The sequence below is a fragment of the Coptis chinensis genome, chromosome 8, assembly GCF_015680905.1.
Source record: "Coptis chinensis isolate HL-2020 chromosome 8, ASM1568090v1, whole genome shotgun sequence".
NCBI classification, from domain to species: domain Eukaryota; kingdom Viridiplantae; phylum Streptophyta; class Magnoliopsida; order Ranunculales; family Ranunculaceae; genus Coptis; species Coptis chinensis.
This window is the reverse complement of record NC_141463.1, coordinates 57,245,658-57,260,338: the sequence shown is the minus strand read 5'-3', so window position 1 is coordinate 57,260,338 and position 14,681 is coordinate 57,245,658. Positions and strand designations below refer to the sequence as shown.

Sequence of the window (14,681 nt, the reverse complement as noted above, 5' to 3'; positions counted from 1 at the left end):
TTTGTCCTAAAACCGTAAATATATCTAACCCTGTAGCCATAATTAATTTCCAATTTGAGTGATTGGGCCCAACCATAATTAATTTCCAATTTGAGTGATTGGGCCTAAATTTATGTAGAAACATTTACATTCCTAGGAAGGAAAAGCCCATAAAAACGAACTACAGCCATACCCCCAGTTACATGCATTTACGATCCACTGACCCAGAACTATACGGTAAAGTAGGCACAACCGCACAAAACAAAAGAAAAGACAGATAATTTAAGCTTTAAAAGTTCTTCTACGCACATCAATGCAGTCATCAAATATTTCTTTACTCCTATTTTCTCCCCATCACTATTAATCATGACCTAAGCACCATTTACACCTTCATCAGGTTCTTCTCTATGGAGACTACTACGCCTGCACCAACATATATACTGAGGGATGGGCCCTTCTTCTTCAACAACCCAGGGGTGTCCAGCAGCATCATTCAAAGTCATCCTTTGTTCTGGATCTGTTATTTTCCAAAACAAAGACAATTAGGAAAAGGAGCTGGGTTGATTCATACTACTACATGCTCAAATCTCTGAAAACTGGTATGCCATCAAGCAGATGTCACCTACCTTTGCAAAGAAGTCCTTCTACCAAGTTCTTCAGAACTGGGTTGATGCCTTCTGGGATCAATAATGTGTTACTAACAATCTGTTACAATACCAAGAGTTATTTATCAATGTTAAACAAACAATTACAAGTAGCGAGAGAGTAGCATAATCAAAAAGCAGCTTCTGGCACACCTTGTCATATGTATCCTGTAATGTATCTCCAAGAAATGGGTATGTACCAAACAACATATGGTACAAGGTGACTCCTACAGCCCATGTATCTGCAGCCTTACCGTGGTAGGTTAAACCTGTTCATCGCGAAAGAAAATCCAAGTGGAATAGATACCATCTCCAATTTGTGCACTTCTACAGTCTAAATGTCAAAGATAAGTGGCTCACCTAAGCAGCACTCAGGTGCAGTAAAAACAGGAGTGCCCGGAGATCGTCGAAGCTCATCATCATCATCCTGTAAAATAAGTACTTGAGAAAACAGAATGAAGTGCAGATACAATGTAATTCTGAGACTGAACCGTAGATATTTCAACCAATATGTTGAAAGAGAGTGTTTTTCTTCTCTTGGGTGGCATCGTACAAGGACATATTTTATACTGGAACACTGATTTCTGAAATATCAGCAGACATTGAAATATTTTGTGGTTTCCTCCCTGAGTAGAGCACAAATAACGCAGAAGGATACCTTTCTTACTTGATAAATAAAAGGTATTTATTCATATAACCAAGTAAGGCTACATCAAATTATAGACCATTAAAAACAAACTAATGTCCTAATCCCGTAGCCCCATAAACCCCTATCCCTGCAGAAACAAATTCTGAAACACCCAAGAAATCCTCAAAGACCCAAAACTTCTAATTCCTAGGACGACGAGCTTAGAACCTGCTCACTGTCACAAGATAAACCTATCACAAGTACTTAGATGCAATTAGATCTAGAGGATCCAGATAAATAACTGAGGATAATTAAGATTACTAATTCAGTAATTCATATAATCAGAAAACTCATTTCTAAAGTAATTTCTCTAAACAGTAAGGCGTGAAGTGAAGCATTTCACTGCTTAAACTTGAGGCATTTGCTTAAGGTGCAAGTGGTATGCTTCTTCATGAGCATGCAGTTTCTAAGTTCAAATGTAAAATATATAAACAAAGGTAATACGCAATAATAACAGCATAACACTACATAAGTGAATGTGAGGCATAACAATTAGGAACAAGAGGAGGTCTGCAGTACCTACATGCCAACTAAGACACGGGTAATAGGTCGGCACCCCTTAGGCCACTTGTCATCAGCCAACTACTAAAATTTTAATATTCACAAAGGCAATGATATACCCTCTCCCATGATCTTATCCAAGGGGAAGTTCTTATTTAGCTCACTATATATGACAGAATTCTCCCTAAAGGAATTGCTACGAAAGGCTTGATCCTAAAATCACATAGGTAAACCAAATTACTGGTGCAATCATTTCATCATCCCAAATCTCATTTCCTTAGACCGTAAAACCCTGTCTCTAGGTTTAATAGTCTAATTTTATCCATAATCATCAACACCCCTATGAAAGTGTTGGGTTCATGCATTTTTTCACTAGCAAGAAAAAGTCAAATGATCCATAATATGTTGCTATGCTTCCAGAGATTCTAAAGTAACATGTTCTGAAGTACACAAAAAAACAAGACAAAAGAAAAAGAAACACCATTAAAAAATAAATTAGAGAAAACTTTGGAACCGAAACCAATGTTACACAGAAGACAAATCCCCAATAAATAATACCAAACTGCGAACCAATTCCTCAAAAAGATGATCCCTTCTGAGTGGATTATTTGATAGTCAATGCCAGAAAGCCACACTGGCTGATAACACCATAGACTCCACTGTTGCGGTGTGGTTTCTGAAGATGAGTGCGTTCCTAGCTTTCCACACTATCCAACATATACAGCCACTTGTATAGGTTCCATAGCACTGCACCTAACACATTAACCCTCCCTATTGGCCATTTTTTATCAGATCATATCTTCATAATCCACACCCCTCCCTTTAACTTTATATTAAATATCACCTAATCAACCAAAAAGTATTATCCCCAAAGTATTAAATACTATCTCTCTAACGTAGTATTGACTACATAGTTCATACTCTAATCTAAGAAACCATTATTTATTTATCATTGCTCTACGGCAATCTTTTGTGAATTTTTAAACACACGAGTAAAATGTTCAAAAATCAATGTTGATGTCTAACTTCTCTGGCCGCTTGGAAAATAGTAATTAGTCCATTCACTTTGCTTATTTCTATATCAATGCTTCCTTTTCCTTTTAAGAACTGTTTTATTATTGTTTCCATATCTTCTGTGAAAAAGTTTAGGCTTGCACCTCGTAATCTAGCCTTGAGGCGTACACATCCCCTCCTCTTAGCAAACCACCTCAGTTCCAGAAGGCATTCTTAAAATAATCAGGCATGCAGTTGAGTAATGCAAACATAAATTAAAATGCAACAACTTTTGAAGTTATGAAATCGACTTATACAGCTACATATAAGGCCAACGATACTCTTGTCACTATCCACAACATTACCAACAAATCAGTATTCTTACCTCAAAGACCTGGCTGACACTGAAATCTCCTATCTTCACCGTACCACTGCTTGTAACCAAAAGGTTATCAGGTTTGATGTCCCCATGCACAATATTCTGTAGATTGAATACGAAAAAGTCAGCACTTGACGGATGTATAAGTGAATAACCTCAAGTAAGAGTGCCAAAAAAGATATTTCATTTTGTTCTTTTCTCTTTTAACGTAGTGACGGTAAAGAGAGAAGCGGGGACAGTTAAGGGCTTCTGGACATAACCAAACACCTAATATTGCATTATTACGTCAATGGACATACAAATACATCTATCATGAATTTCATAGAGCAAGAGCCCAAGGTCGGCCCTCTCAGTAAGGAGCCAAAGGAAAGAGACTAAGCAAATTAAACGTGCCCAGAGGCTACAAAAACCAAACCCCAAACATTAATTTTCCACCAAATACCAAATCACTATAAATATGACAGAGAAGCATAGATCTCATCTCTCCCACGTCGTGCAGATTTCAGGCTTCATTTCGAAGGATAGCTTCCCAAACAATCATGAATAACATGCAATACAAAGCAGATTTCACTTCTCAAGTCTCGCTTAACTAGTTTCAACTTTCAACCACTGCCAATTTATGTTATGGAAAGAGAAATGCAGTACCTCCTATTAAGAAGCCAGCAAATTAGCAGTCATTCACTTAGCAGAATGAAGGTTTTCAGAACAAAAGGCCTAAGGTAAGATAGATCTCAACCATCAAATTTTAACCCCATTCATATGCTACCACAGTGGCTAAAACAGCTCCTTTCAACCATCAAGTTTTGACCCCATTCGTATGCTACCACAACGGCTAAAAGAGCTCCTTTACAAAGTCATTTGGATAATTAATATTCTACAAGGTTACAAGTAAAACTATTCCCTAAAAAGTTCTTGTCTCGTAACTCCTGCATTTTGCATCATTCTGAAAGGTTTCAATAGTCAACCAAATAAGGTGATCCCCATTTCAATTCCGTCCTAACACCATTTGCTATTCAGCTTGATAAGTACAGTCATAAATAATGAGCTCGCCAGGATAACGGTGAATAAAGTCATGCACTGCAACTGCTCATCACAATTGTTGGTTGAACCTTATTTTTCCCACACTACTCTCAAAATCTTCATTTAAGGTTTTCTTCAAAAAAGCCACCAAAAACATACAAGAGATATAAATACTGGCTTGTAATAGCTAATCCAATAGTCAACTAGTTAAACCACATCTTTAAAGAGACGTTACAATATATTGACATCTATCATCAATATATGTCATTTTTCGGGGAGCAGGATACATACAATGCCCTAAATATTCTGTTCCTTGGACAAAACATAATAAAATAATCAACAAACTTTCCTTGAACAGTTGTCAATATTAACATTAGAAGTGATATCAGGCACGAGACAAATATTTAGAATAGAGCACCTATGTGAAAATCATAAAGCATGGTTAAAATCAACGTACATGAGCATGAAGATACATCAGCCCAGAAACTACATCACGCAAGTATTTTCTAGCGGTACTTTCGCCTAAGCCAACCCCTGAACCAGAACCTTCAGAAACCCCCTTGCCTTCAACGTATTCGAGAACTAACAACAAAGTTACTTCTTATCGTAAGTACACTATTCAACACTTCAATAGTTCGTCTTTTTTGTCTTAAACAATAATCAGTCATAAAAAGTCCTTGTAATGAACGTTAATAGAAAACCAAAGTGTAAACATATAATACCCATGTAGAAGTTATCAGTGTTGGGGTCATCAATCACCTCAAGGAGATTGACAATATTTGGATGTGCCAAGATTTTCATGATTAGAACCTGCAAGACCAGCAAAAGAAATTAGTCGTGACACAACAATGATGCATAAGATAGATAGACAGGCAATCTTGCAATATGCACAAGTCTGTCAAATACAAATATCATAATAATGATCACGATCACAACAAAAATTAATTTGAAAACTTTCGAATATCTCAATTACATCAGACTACTCAAAGAAAGAATCTGATATAGCTGTAGACAGTATTATACGAGTGAGAGCAGGAAACGCGGTGAGATGCATTGACACAATATACAAAAACAACATTCAAAACGATGGGTGAATTGTTATCACAACGCCCGTTCAATGTAACAATGGCTTCCATCAGCATCCATAAAAGTATCCCTACTGTAATAAGTTAAGAGAATAGCACACACCTCACGAAGTACATCAGTCATGGCAGTTTCTGAAGGCCCCACTCGCTGCTTTAATAAATGTGACTTGTGAAAAGCCTGGAAAGAAGAGTAACCAGAACCACCCATATCAGCAGTCAAAAGAATATAATACTTTAATTTTCTTAGTATCATCAATTCACCATGAATCCCCCGTAAAAAATCATATTTTATGGATATAGGCATATAGCTGCTAGAGTAACAACACAACCTTGCATGGGATGTCCAAAATCAGCTGACCCTTCTCACTATTAGATAGTTATAGTATGTCAGCAAATCAGCACTATTAAAACAATTCCACACACGCGTTCTATCATGCAAACACTTCAATACACAGACCAATAGAGTTTAAACTATGCAAGATACGAATGAAGAAACACTATTTCGCTTACAGTTTAGCAATGCAATTCACCAGCTCAAAAGTTGCCTTTGGATAGGGCCAAAATCATTAGGTAAAAGCTATGTTACATAGGACACACCATATTCTAAAAATAATCCGTGTCAGATATGTATCCAGTATCGACGTGTCAGTATAGGACACATATTGATATTCTATACGTATCCACATGTAGCAATGCTATTCACCAGCTCAAAAGTTGCCTTTGGATAGGGCCAAAATCATTAGGTAAAAGCTATGTTACATAGGACACGCCATATTCTAAAAAAAACCGTGTCGGATACGTATCCAGTATCCACGTGTCAGTATAGGACACATATTGATATTCTATACGTATCCACGTGTCAGTGTCAATGTCACGTGTCAAACAGTTCTTCACATTTCAAAAGAAAAGGTTCTTATTGATATTCTATAAAGTCACAAGTGAAATTTTTGCTCAGTTAATTTATTCTTTGCTTTGAAAAAAATTTAATCTTTTTGTAGGGCGCAAACTTTAGAGACCTTCCTGGCATAACAACAGTTGATGAAAATAGCATGTTTAATTGATTCCAAACATGAAATGATTACATCTATCTTCTAGAAAGCCCTTGGCCATAAAATCTGCAATTTACTAATGATTCTAGTTCCAATATCGTTTTACTCCCTTTGGGTTAGCAACATTGTTTGCAAGATTATGCAATTTGTTTTATAGATAAAAAATCGGAAGTAAAACATGTTTTGTATAAAATGTTTTTGCCCCCCCAAATTACATTTTTGTAAATGGCAAAGGCCATCCATCGATGGTAAGATGAGATTGTCGCAACTGTAGTCACTAGAGCAGAGCCACACAGCATACTAACTTTTCACACCGGTATAATCACTTCTTGATGTCATATATTTGGAAAGGTGATTTTGCATCCAGTATAAGTTATACTTCCATCCTGTTCGTGAAAACGCAAGACTATGAGGTCCCCTTGATCACCACATGCTTACTGGGCTTGCTAAAAAGAGGTTAACTGTAACGAGCCTAGTAAGCTTGTAGTGATTGAGGAAACCTTACATTATTGTGTTGTCACAAACAAAAAGTACTCCATCTTTTAATGCAAAAATAACCTTTCCAAAATTTGACCTAGCAGGTGTGAAACCGTTGTAGACTAATTTTGCAGTTGCAATATTGTAGACTTATTTCTACTTGATTCCTGGCAACTCGTGCTCCAGGTTCAGATCGCAAGTTTCACCACGGCTTACTCCTGGATATGCACCCCTTATCCTCCCTAATAAGTACCTTCTTCCACCCTAATAAGCACCTTCTGGTAATGACTCATGGCTACACCAATGTCATCCCCACTTCCCAAATTGACACAAGAAATAAACAATTTGAAGGAAAACCAGAAGACGGGGATTATAATAGGAAAAAATAAGACTAAGCAAGAAACTTAGAATAAAAAGTTTTTCTATGAGCTTCCTGATGGAATTTACTATTGCCAGATTTTCAGTTCGCCATTAATGGTGCATCGCAGTAATTTCTTGGCTTTAAATATCAACCCTACATTCCAAAGAAAATTTCCCCCAAAAAAGCTATTTTCTTAAATTCTCCCAAATGGAAACAAATATCCTGTAATTTCTACAAGGACCATTCAATAAGCACGAAATATAATCCAAAAGCTTATCCAACCACAATTGTAGGTATCACCCTAATCTTAAAGAGATTAACAGACCCTTGTTAATCAGATATTTGTAATCATTCCTCAATTACCATAACTGTGTGGAAATCCAAAACCAATGACAATACCAGACTCCTAGAAACAGGGAAAAACACAGATACAATTTGCTCTGCTTAAAGGCAATAAAAGGAAAGTAACAATAGAACAGGAAGTTCACTCTTTTTACACCTCTATATGGCTAAACTAAAGAAGAAAGAAAAATGAGTGCACGAAATGACCCTCTAGAACTAGGCAGTAACTGCGGATTGATTCTCCAAACAATAATAAGATCCATATACTTCCCAAAATAAGGCAATATGTTCTTGACGTATTCAAGCACGTGAACTTAAGTTGTCTAGGAACAAAGCAAATGACATGAAAAAAGATTCAAGTGTGCCGTTTTCCAAAGATTTGGGGGCTAAGCAACTCAAATTGTATATCATTTAGTAGATGAGTTGGCTTGTGTGCAAAATTCAAAAAGTGCACACGAAGTTAACACTAAAAACATAAAAAGAGGCACGTACTGTAACATATCTAGTACCTTAATAGCATACTGCTTTCCATCTGTTTTACTTCGGTACAGAACCTACACATAAAAAAGTAATATGTTCCTTCAAATCAAACATATACATGGGAAATAACATAATAACTAATGTCCCCTAATGCAACTAAACTTACCACTTTACCATAGCTACCACACCCAATCTTACATTCTCGAACATACTCATTGACCATTTTGTTTCCGTTTTCATCCTGAATATAAAGATGTCATTAAGTATAATCACAATCAACAGAAACACGTACAACTACTGAATACAGTAAACCTTGATACTTCTAAGTTTTAGACAAGTCGGACAGTATTAGGAGCATCTATATAATAGGAAGCACTTTTTTTCTGGCACTAAAAGACAAAATAACATTTAGGCAAAGACAGAAAGGTCATGATGGAATTCTACCACAAATGAACGTATGCTTCGCATTGCTCTTCCTCAAGATTTGTGTTTCTGTAGTTTTCTATGGCATATCACATAAGTAGTTCGTCCATACTGGTTAAGAGTAGCCCTCCCGTCGTTGTGTAGTCGCGAGTTCGAGTCCTGCTAAGGCTTCTTTTTTTTCCTTTTATTTCTCATTAAGTCTAAATAAAGCAAAAAAGAGTATGCTGCGTTGTAAGTTGAACCTGGGTACTTAGATGAAAGCTATAAGCACTAATCTACTATGCAACTTTGGCTCACCTGATTAACTTTTGGGACTATTTTAAATACAATGAGAGCTGGGTAACAACATTTTGTGTCATACTAAAGCGTCGTGCTGAAGGCGCGCTGATGAGTGCTTTTAAGGCACGGGCATCATCTAGTATCCAATATAGAAGATTTTAGAGTATGGGGATTAACTAGCCATGTTGCCGAAAGCCCAAAAACCTTCATATGTAAAGATTGAGATTCATGTGGGTTTACAAATAGTAATGATCATACTTTATATCGAATTGGATGATGTAAGAGTAGCTAAACTCCTTACATCTTCAAAGCTAACCATATCTTAGAAATTCATCTATAATGTCAAATCTAGTATCATGTGGGGTTACATTATTTTTGTCTCAAAACAGAATTCATGAGTGAGGAGGGGAACAACTTCTTCTCCACCAAATCTTTGTGTCCATCATCATAAACCTCCTACTCATGAGAAGTGAATTTGAAAGAATTTGATTGATTCTTTATTTTTAACAACAATCTGAGATGGAATGGGCAACACAATACTATATTAATTTAAGGCTGCAACAAGTGAAATTACTATGCGGAAGCAAAGGAGCAATTAGTAGCAACCAATTAAAAACTTGCTGTGTCCGATTTGATTTTTAAGAATACAAGCTCTTCGTCATTTAAGTGTTGCTGTGTTGCTATAGAGAAAAGAGATCTTTTGACAGGGATTTTTTGATGAAAGAGAAGAATAATTAATATTATGGCTGGTGAAGAAGAAGATGGCGAGCAGCTTCTTTTGTCTCTCCCCCTTCCCCTCACCGGCTCACCCTCATGTACTCTGCCATGTTTATAGACGAAAATAATATAACCCCAAACAGGGTTTAGTTCATTTGTTGAACCCGGTTTTAACCCAAAAAAACCAATCTAAAAACTAGTTGCTAAATATTTCCCAGTCGTTAGATGTAAAGAGAATCAAAGGCTCACAACTTGAGTGATTTTGTATGTCATTTTTATGTCCCTTGAACCCCTCCCTATTGTCAATGGCTCTATGCTCAAAACATTATATGTTCTATACTTCTATCATCTTGGACATTTTAATCAACAACCAACATCTCACTTCTTCATCCTCCCCTATTTCATCCTTTTCTTCCCCATCCCCACTTGATCTTCTCTTCAGCACCGACTATATCTTTACTGTTTGGAACAAATCCATTGTCAATTTATCTTCTATCTCTTGAAGCCTTTTCCTAGGTTGTGTCTTTCTTCTCCCTAAACAACCGTGCAAACACATAATTTAATCACCTCGCTCCTTCTTCGCATTTCCTTGTGTATGTATCTCACAACAACTGATAGCGAACAATCTTCTTGTTTTACTGATCCATCACAGTCCACAAAAGAGGTATAAGGCATTCAAACGACGAAACAACCAAACTATCACTGGCCCTTCTACTGACATGCCGTTAATCCAATGTATTTCAAAGCATTGAGCCTTTTTTGCTCCAAATAATTAGACTTCTAAAAACCTACAATGTAATTATAAACATAGATAGATGTCGATGCATTTAATTCTAGCTAAAGGGTGTACAAATCCTGAATAGCAAGTTAGTAACATTTCATATTATTTGATCAGATATACTCCAATTATATCTCTTCTCTTCAGGCATATTCAGCACCGCTTTTAAGATTTTTCTTTCCACTTCATATTGTATATATATTTGACTTTTCATGATTTTGTTAGTAGTATAGCACAAAGGGAAGTTGGTAAGTATTGGACCCTTACCTTGTTACTGGACCGACCTGCTTATTTGTCTGTTCACGGTCTCTTTTCTATAGATCGCCCATAACACTTAAACGAATAAAACTGTTGCTCTCAGTCTCTTCCCTTAGCCTCTTTTCTTTGGGCAACAACTCAGATATATTTCCCTAATCAAAGGTGTCACTTGCACCTCCACCTTCGAGTATCGAAATATTCCAAATCCAAAGGTGTCACTCTAACTCCGAAGGGTTCAAGAAACGAGTAGCCTCATCACTCTCTTCGAAAGAACAGCACAACTCCACCCAGCTTCCCCTGTTCTTCAAATCAAGTACCAGTGAATTATGAACGTACAAAACTGACCAAATTCCAAAACGTCTACGAAGAGATATTGAAATATTTTAGAATAGCCTCTTTCATGAAATAGATTTTAATTTATTAACTTGCCATAGCAACATTATTACGCATCATCTCTAATTGTGTTGGATTTTGAATTGACATGGATGTTGATATTACTCCTGAACCCACCTTTCTACCTTACCATACTCCACATCATACACTTGATGTATACCATTTCCTTGCTTCAGTCCAACGCTCTCACTTGGCCTTATCCAAATGTGATGACCATCTGTCGACACCTAAAAATCCCAGCGAAAGTAAGGACAGACAGCATACAACCAGTTCATCACATTAGTTATGGAGCGCCTTTTGTGTCTATCAACCTGTCAGACTTAATATTGGACCCGTGTCTTCATGTATTGTGGTTTTTACTTTTCTAACCTCCATCAAAACATTAATTACAGTTAAGGAGAGAGAAATTATCACCACATTGAATGATTAGAATCATTAGATCAGGTCTGGAATAGCACCAGAAGAGTCGGACTTAGATATCCACACGATTTTTATTCCGGATTTAAATGTGTTGATGCAATCTATGCTGTCGGGGGAAAGGCACTAAGTTTGTTTCCAGAGTAGCGGCTAGACAACACCTTCGACCCTATTCTGACATATTATGTTAAATTTATATATTTCCAGTTTTTAAAACATCTAAATTGCTTCAATGCGGCTAAACAGAACATAGCGGCAGTGGCAACTCATGAACCTTTACTATTTCTGCCACATTGCTAAAACGTCTCCTTTTTCAATTAGTGTCGTTGCTGTTGGTCAAATACCCAGACAATACTCCTCCCAAGCCTGAAACGTCAGGGAGCAAAAAGAAATTTCCTTAACCTAGGATCCTAATACACCACTACGCTTCTGACAACAGCATCCTCGTCGACCCACAATATCAACATAAACCAACAGTACTCCTCTTCTACATGGTATGAGACTAGAGACCTTTCCAGCACTAATAAGGGGCAATAAAGCTTGCATAATCAAACCAAGGCTATAAAACTTGTACCGCCAACCAATGAGTAACAAGAATAGGTCAAACTTGATCATTCCTCTGCATCACTTGATCCTATCAGTTTCTCTGCCACAAGTGCTCAATGATGTCCCCCTTATACTGACAGTGTGCCACCCAACTGAAAATTTGCTACAAGTCGAAAAACAATATGTCCAGAGATCCAAGTTCTCCATTAAAGTATAATATGTTGAGCGAGCTTTTGAGGGATCTACTGATGTTTGCTAAACCAGCATCTTCAATGATATTATAGAAGATGATGCAAGTCACATGTTCAGAGATAGGTCATCTTAGTTCCACAAGCCCTTCTCTGCCAAATGGGCTTACAACACTCTAAAGGCTTCCTCTAAATCCATATATTGTACTTCCTACTTTGCACAATACTGTAGCTTCTTACCCATTCTCTCGAAGATGGTATCTCAATTATGTATAGAGCCATAGAGTAGCACCATTAACCACATAGTAACAAATTATAACTTTACCTAATGGACTAAAAGAGCTCACATATAATCTTGGACCCTAACTCCAAGATAAATGATGATTCAAGATTCAACAAATCTAATTCTTCACAACACTTCACATAAGATGACAGAGAAAACTTTTCCCCTAAATGCGCACAATTCTACTATTCATCATTAGTTTCGCCGAATGCTTACATGTTTAGTTTCTTCTAATATCAAATTTACAGGATTCTTATTCAGGGCATTCATCACAGCAGGGGAAGCTAACCAATATATTAAATAACGACAAAACACAACCAATATAAAACTTCAAATCAAATGCAAGAAAAAAAAGTAAACCATAACATAATTTCTTTACCTCGGAGCGAACAAGTTGATGAGTTTCTTTAACACGCACTTCCCTACATATCATTCCATTCCTAATTCTGGACAAAAGAATCTCTTCAGACCTATTAACTCCTCCACACTTCAACTCCCCATCACTATCATGTTCATGTTGTATATTAGTAGTTTCACTATCATAAAACCCACCATCCATATCTTCTTCCACATTATCATCGTCATCCAACAAAAACTCTTGTGAAATCCTCCTATTATTCCCATAACCACAACCCCCCTTCACTGATCTCTTTTTAGTCTTCCTTATAAATCCAAAACAACTACAACATCCCATTTCTGTTATATCCGGTATGTAATTTTTTGTATTGTCAAACATTAGTAACACCTGAAAAGTAGAAAATTTTCAACAAACTTGACAAAAAAAAAAAAAATAGAATCTAGTAATTGAAAATACCTGAAAATTAGTGGGGCCCGGGTGTTATTCCAAAGGATGCCACTCGCATAAAGGAATGAAGTAAGTGATGAAATCGATGCCGTCTCGATTTAATGACACAAACATCGCTCTTTATAAGTCCTCCACTTTTATGTATTGACTTTTTTTACAAATATAATAATAAATTAATATAAATCTCCGACGGTATTTCGAGATTTGATTTTTTAAATTAGGGCGAGGGTGTGTGGTTTTTGCGGCGTACGATATATTTTGTTCTGTGTTGTCGGAAATGTTTGGAATGTGAATCTGGGTTGCATGTATATGGGTGGGTGGGTTATTATCTGATGATTTCGGACGAAGGTTATGGTTATGGAGACCCACACTCGATTAGGAGACAGCACTTTTTAAAAGTCACATGATTATGCAGTCCTCGGTTTGTACTTTGTCTCGTAATACAAATATCAAACGCCAGACCACCCGTGCCACGCATCGGTTTGTATTCCTTAAACACCACAAATATCATTATTTTTTTTCAATAATAAAAAAGATAATGAAAATGTGGTTGTTGCCTTGTTGGGATTTGAGTTCAACAACGTTAAAGGTGGTTAGAGGGTTAGGCGCGCATGCTCCATTTTGCAAACAGGGCCAGTCTGAGAATGCAGGGGGCTAGGTGTGCTTTTGAGAATGAGGCACAAGTCAAAAAAAAAGAAAACAACTAGCAACTAGCAAATATTGTTCTTTCGTATACTTTTTTCGTTAAAATTTGAGTTTGGTTAGTATATTTGTTTAAATCCTTCTTTACCATCTAATATTGATTGTTTGATGGATGTAACCTTAAATTCCGCATAATTATTAGCCCAAGTTTGACTCTGTTTGTTGTCCATTTTGCATGATTTTCATTACAAAAAATCATAATATTGGGCTATTGATTGTGAGCCTTTTTTGGGACAATTGATTCGGGGCCCTAGGCAGCCCTCAAAGCCAGACCTGTTTGCAAATAAAGTGTGGAGAATAAAATAAATATGAAGGAGATGCTTACTAATTACTATAATGAGATGAATGTATCACTACATAATAAAATAAGAAGGAGGTGTTTACAATTTTTCGAGGAAGTGTTATTAAAAAAAACAAAATTTGGTGGAGAAAAAAATACAATATTCGGTTAGTTAAAGTGATTCCAGTGCTCATGAGGAATGTGCTCGCGAGGGATTGTGAATGGAGCATAATCTAGCTTATAGTTTAGTTTTTATTCTTTTAAAAGTAGGGTTTGCAGCCACCATGCATTATTCCCCCATTTGTGATTTTTTATGTGAACTAAGGGTTGTTTGTTTTTCCGAGCCTCTGAATGCTAATGATTGATTGTTGATTGTACATATCCTTTGAATGCTAAACTTTGAAGAACATGTTTGTTTTCTCCCAGAATGATCTAGCTTTGAACGCTGATTATACGCCATTTGGACCATTTTAACCTTATTATGTAGTTCTTAATCCAATTGGTAATAAATTAAAATAATTCGTATAAAACAAATTTATTACTAATTACATATTATTGGAATTACATAGTTCTTAATTCAATTGGTAATAAATTAAAATAATTCGTGTAAAACA

At 36.4% G+C, this 14,681-nt stretch overlaps 1 protein-coding gene across 4 annotated transcripts; it reads right to left on the bottom strand.

Moving 5' to 3' along the window:
• On the bottom strand, positions 1-13,564 carry LOC147482079 (serine/threonine-protein kinase GRIK2-like). Of its 4 annotated transcripts, none has more exons than XM_086581414.1 (12): positions 13,095-13,564; positions 12,660-13,025; positions 8,165-8,239; positions 8,028-8,072; positions 5,393-5,467; positions 4,927-5,014; positions 4,662-4,786; positions 3,191-3,286; positions 984-1,050; positions 777-892; positions 606-684; positions 1-496 (listed from the first exon to the last, which is right to left on the bottom strand). In XM_086581414.1, the coding sequence occupies exons 2-12, from the start codon at positions 13,014-13,016 to the stop codon at positions 351-353; spliced, it is 1,269 nt and encodes a 422-aa protein (XP_086437540.1). In that variant the 5' UTR covers positions 13,017-13,025; positions 13,095-13,564; the 3' UTR covers positions 1-350. The 4 variants fall into 4 exon arrangements, with proteins under 4 accessions (XP_086437540.1, XP_086437541.1, XP_086437543.1 ...); XM_086581415.1 differs by having other exon boundaries at positions 777-865; positions 13,095-13,522; XM_086581417.1 differs by lacking the exon at positions 4,662-4,786 and having other exon boundaries at positions 4,964-5,014; positions 13,095-13,364.
• Positions 13,565-14,681: the final 1,117 nt, after the last annotated feature.

Excerpts from the sequence above, each read along its gene's own strand:
- LOC147482079 (XM_086581414.1), bottom strand. The coding sequence starts at position 13,016 with ATGTTTGACAATACAAAAAATTACATACCGGATATAACAGAAATGGGA. Across the intron at positions 8,240-12,659 it reads ATCAACTTGTTCGCTCCGAG|GATGAAAACGGAAACAAAAT; the intron begins GTAAAGAAATTA and ends CTTTATATTCAG. Across the intron at positions 497-605 it reads AGAAGGACTTCTTTGCAAAG|ATCCAGAACAAAGGATGACT; the intron begins GTAGGTGACATC and ends GGAAAATAACAG.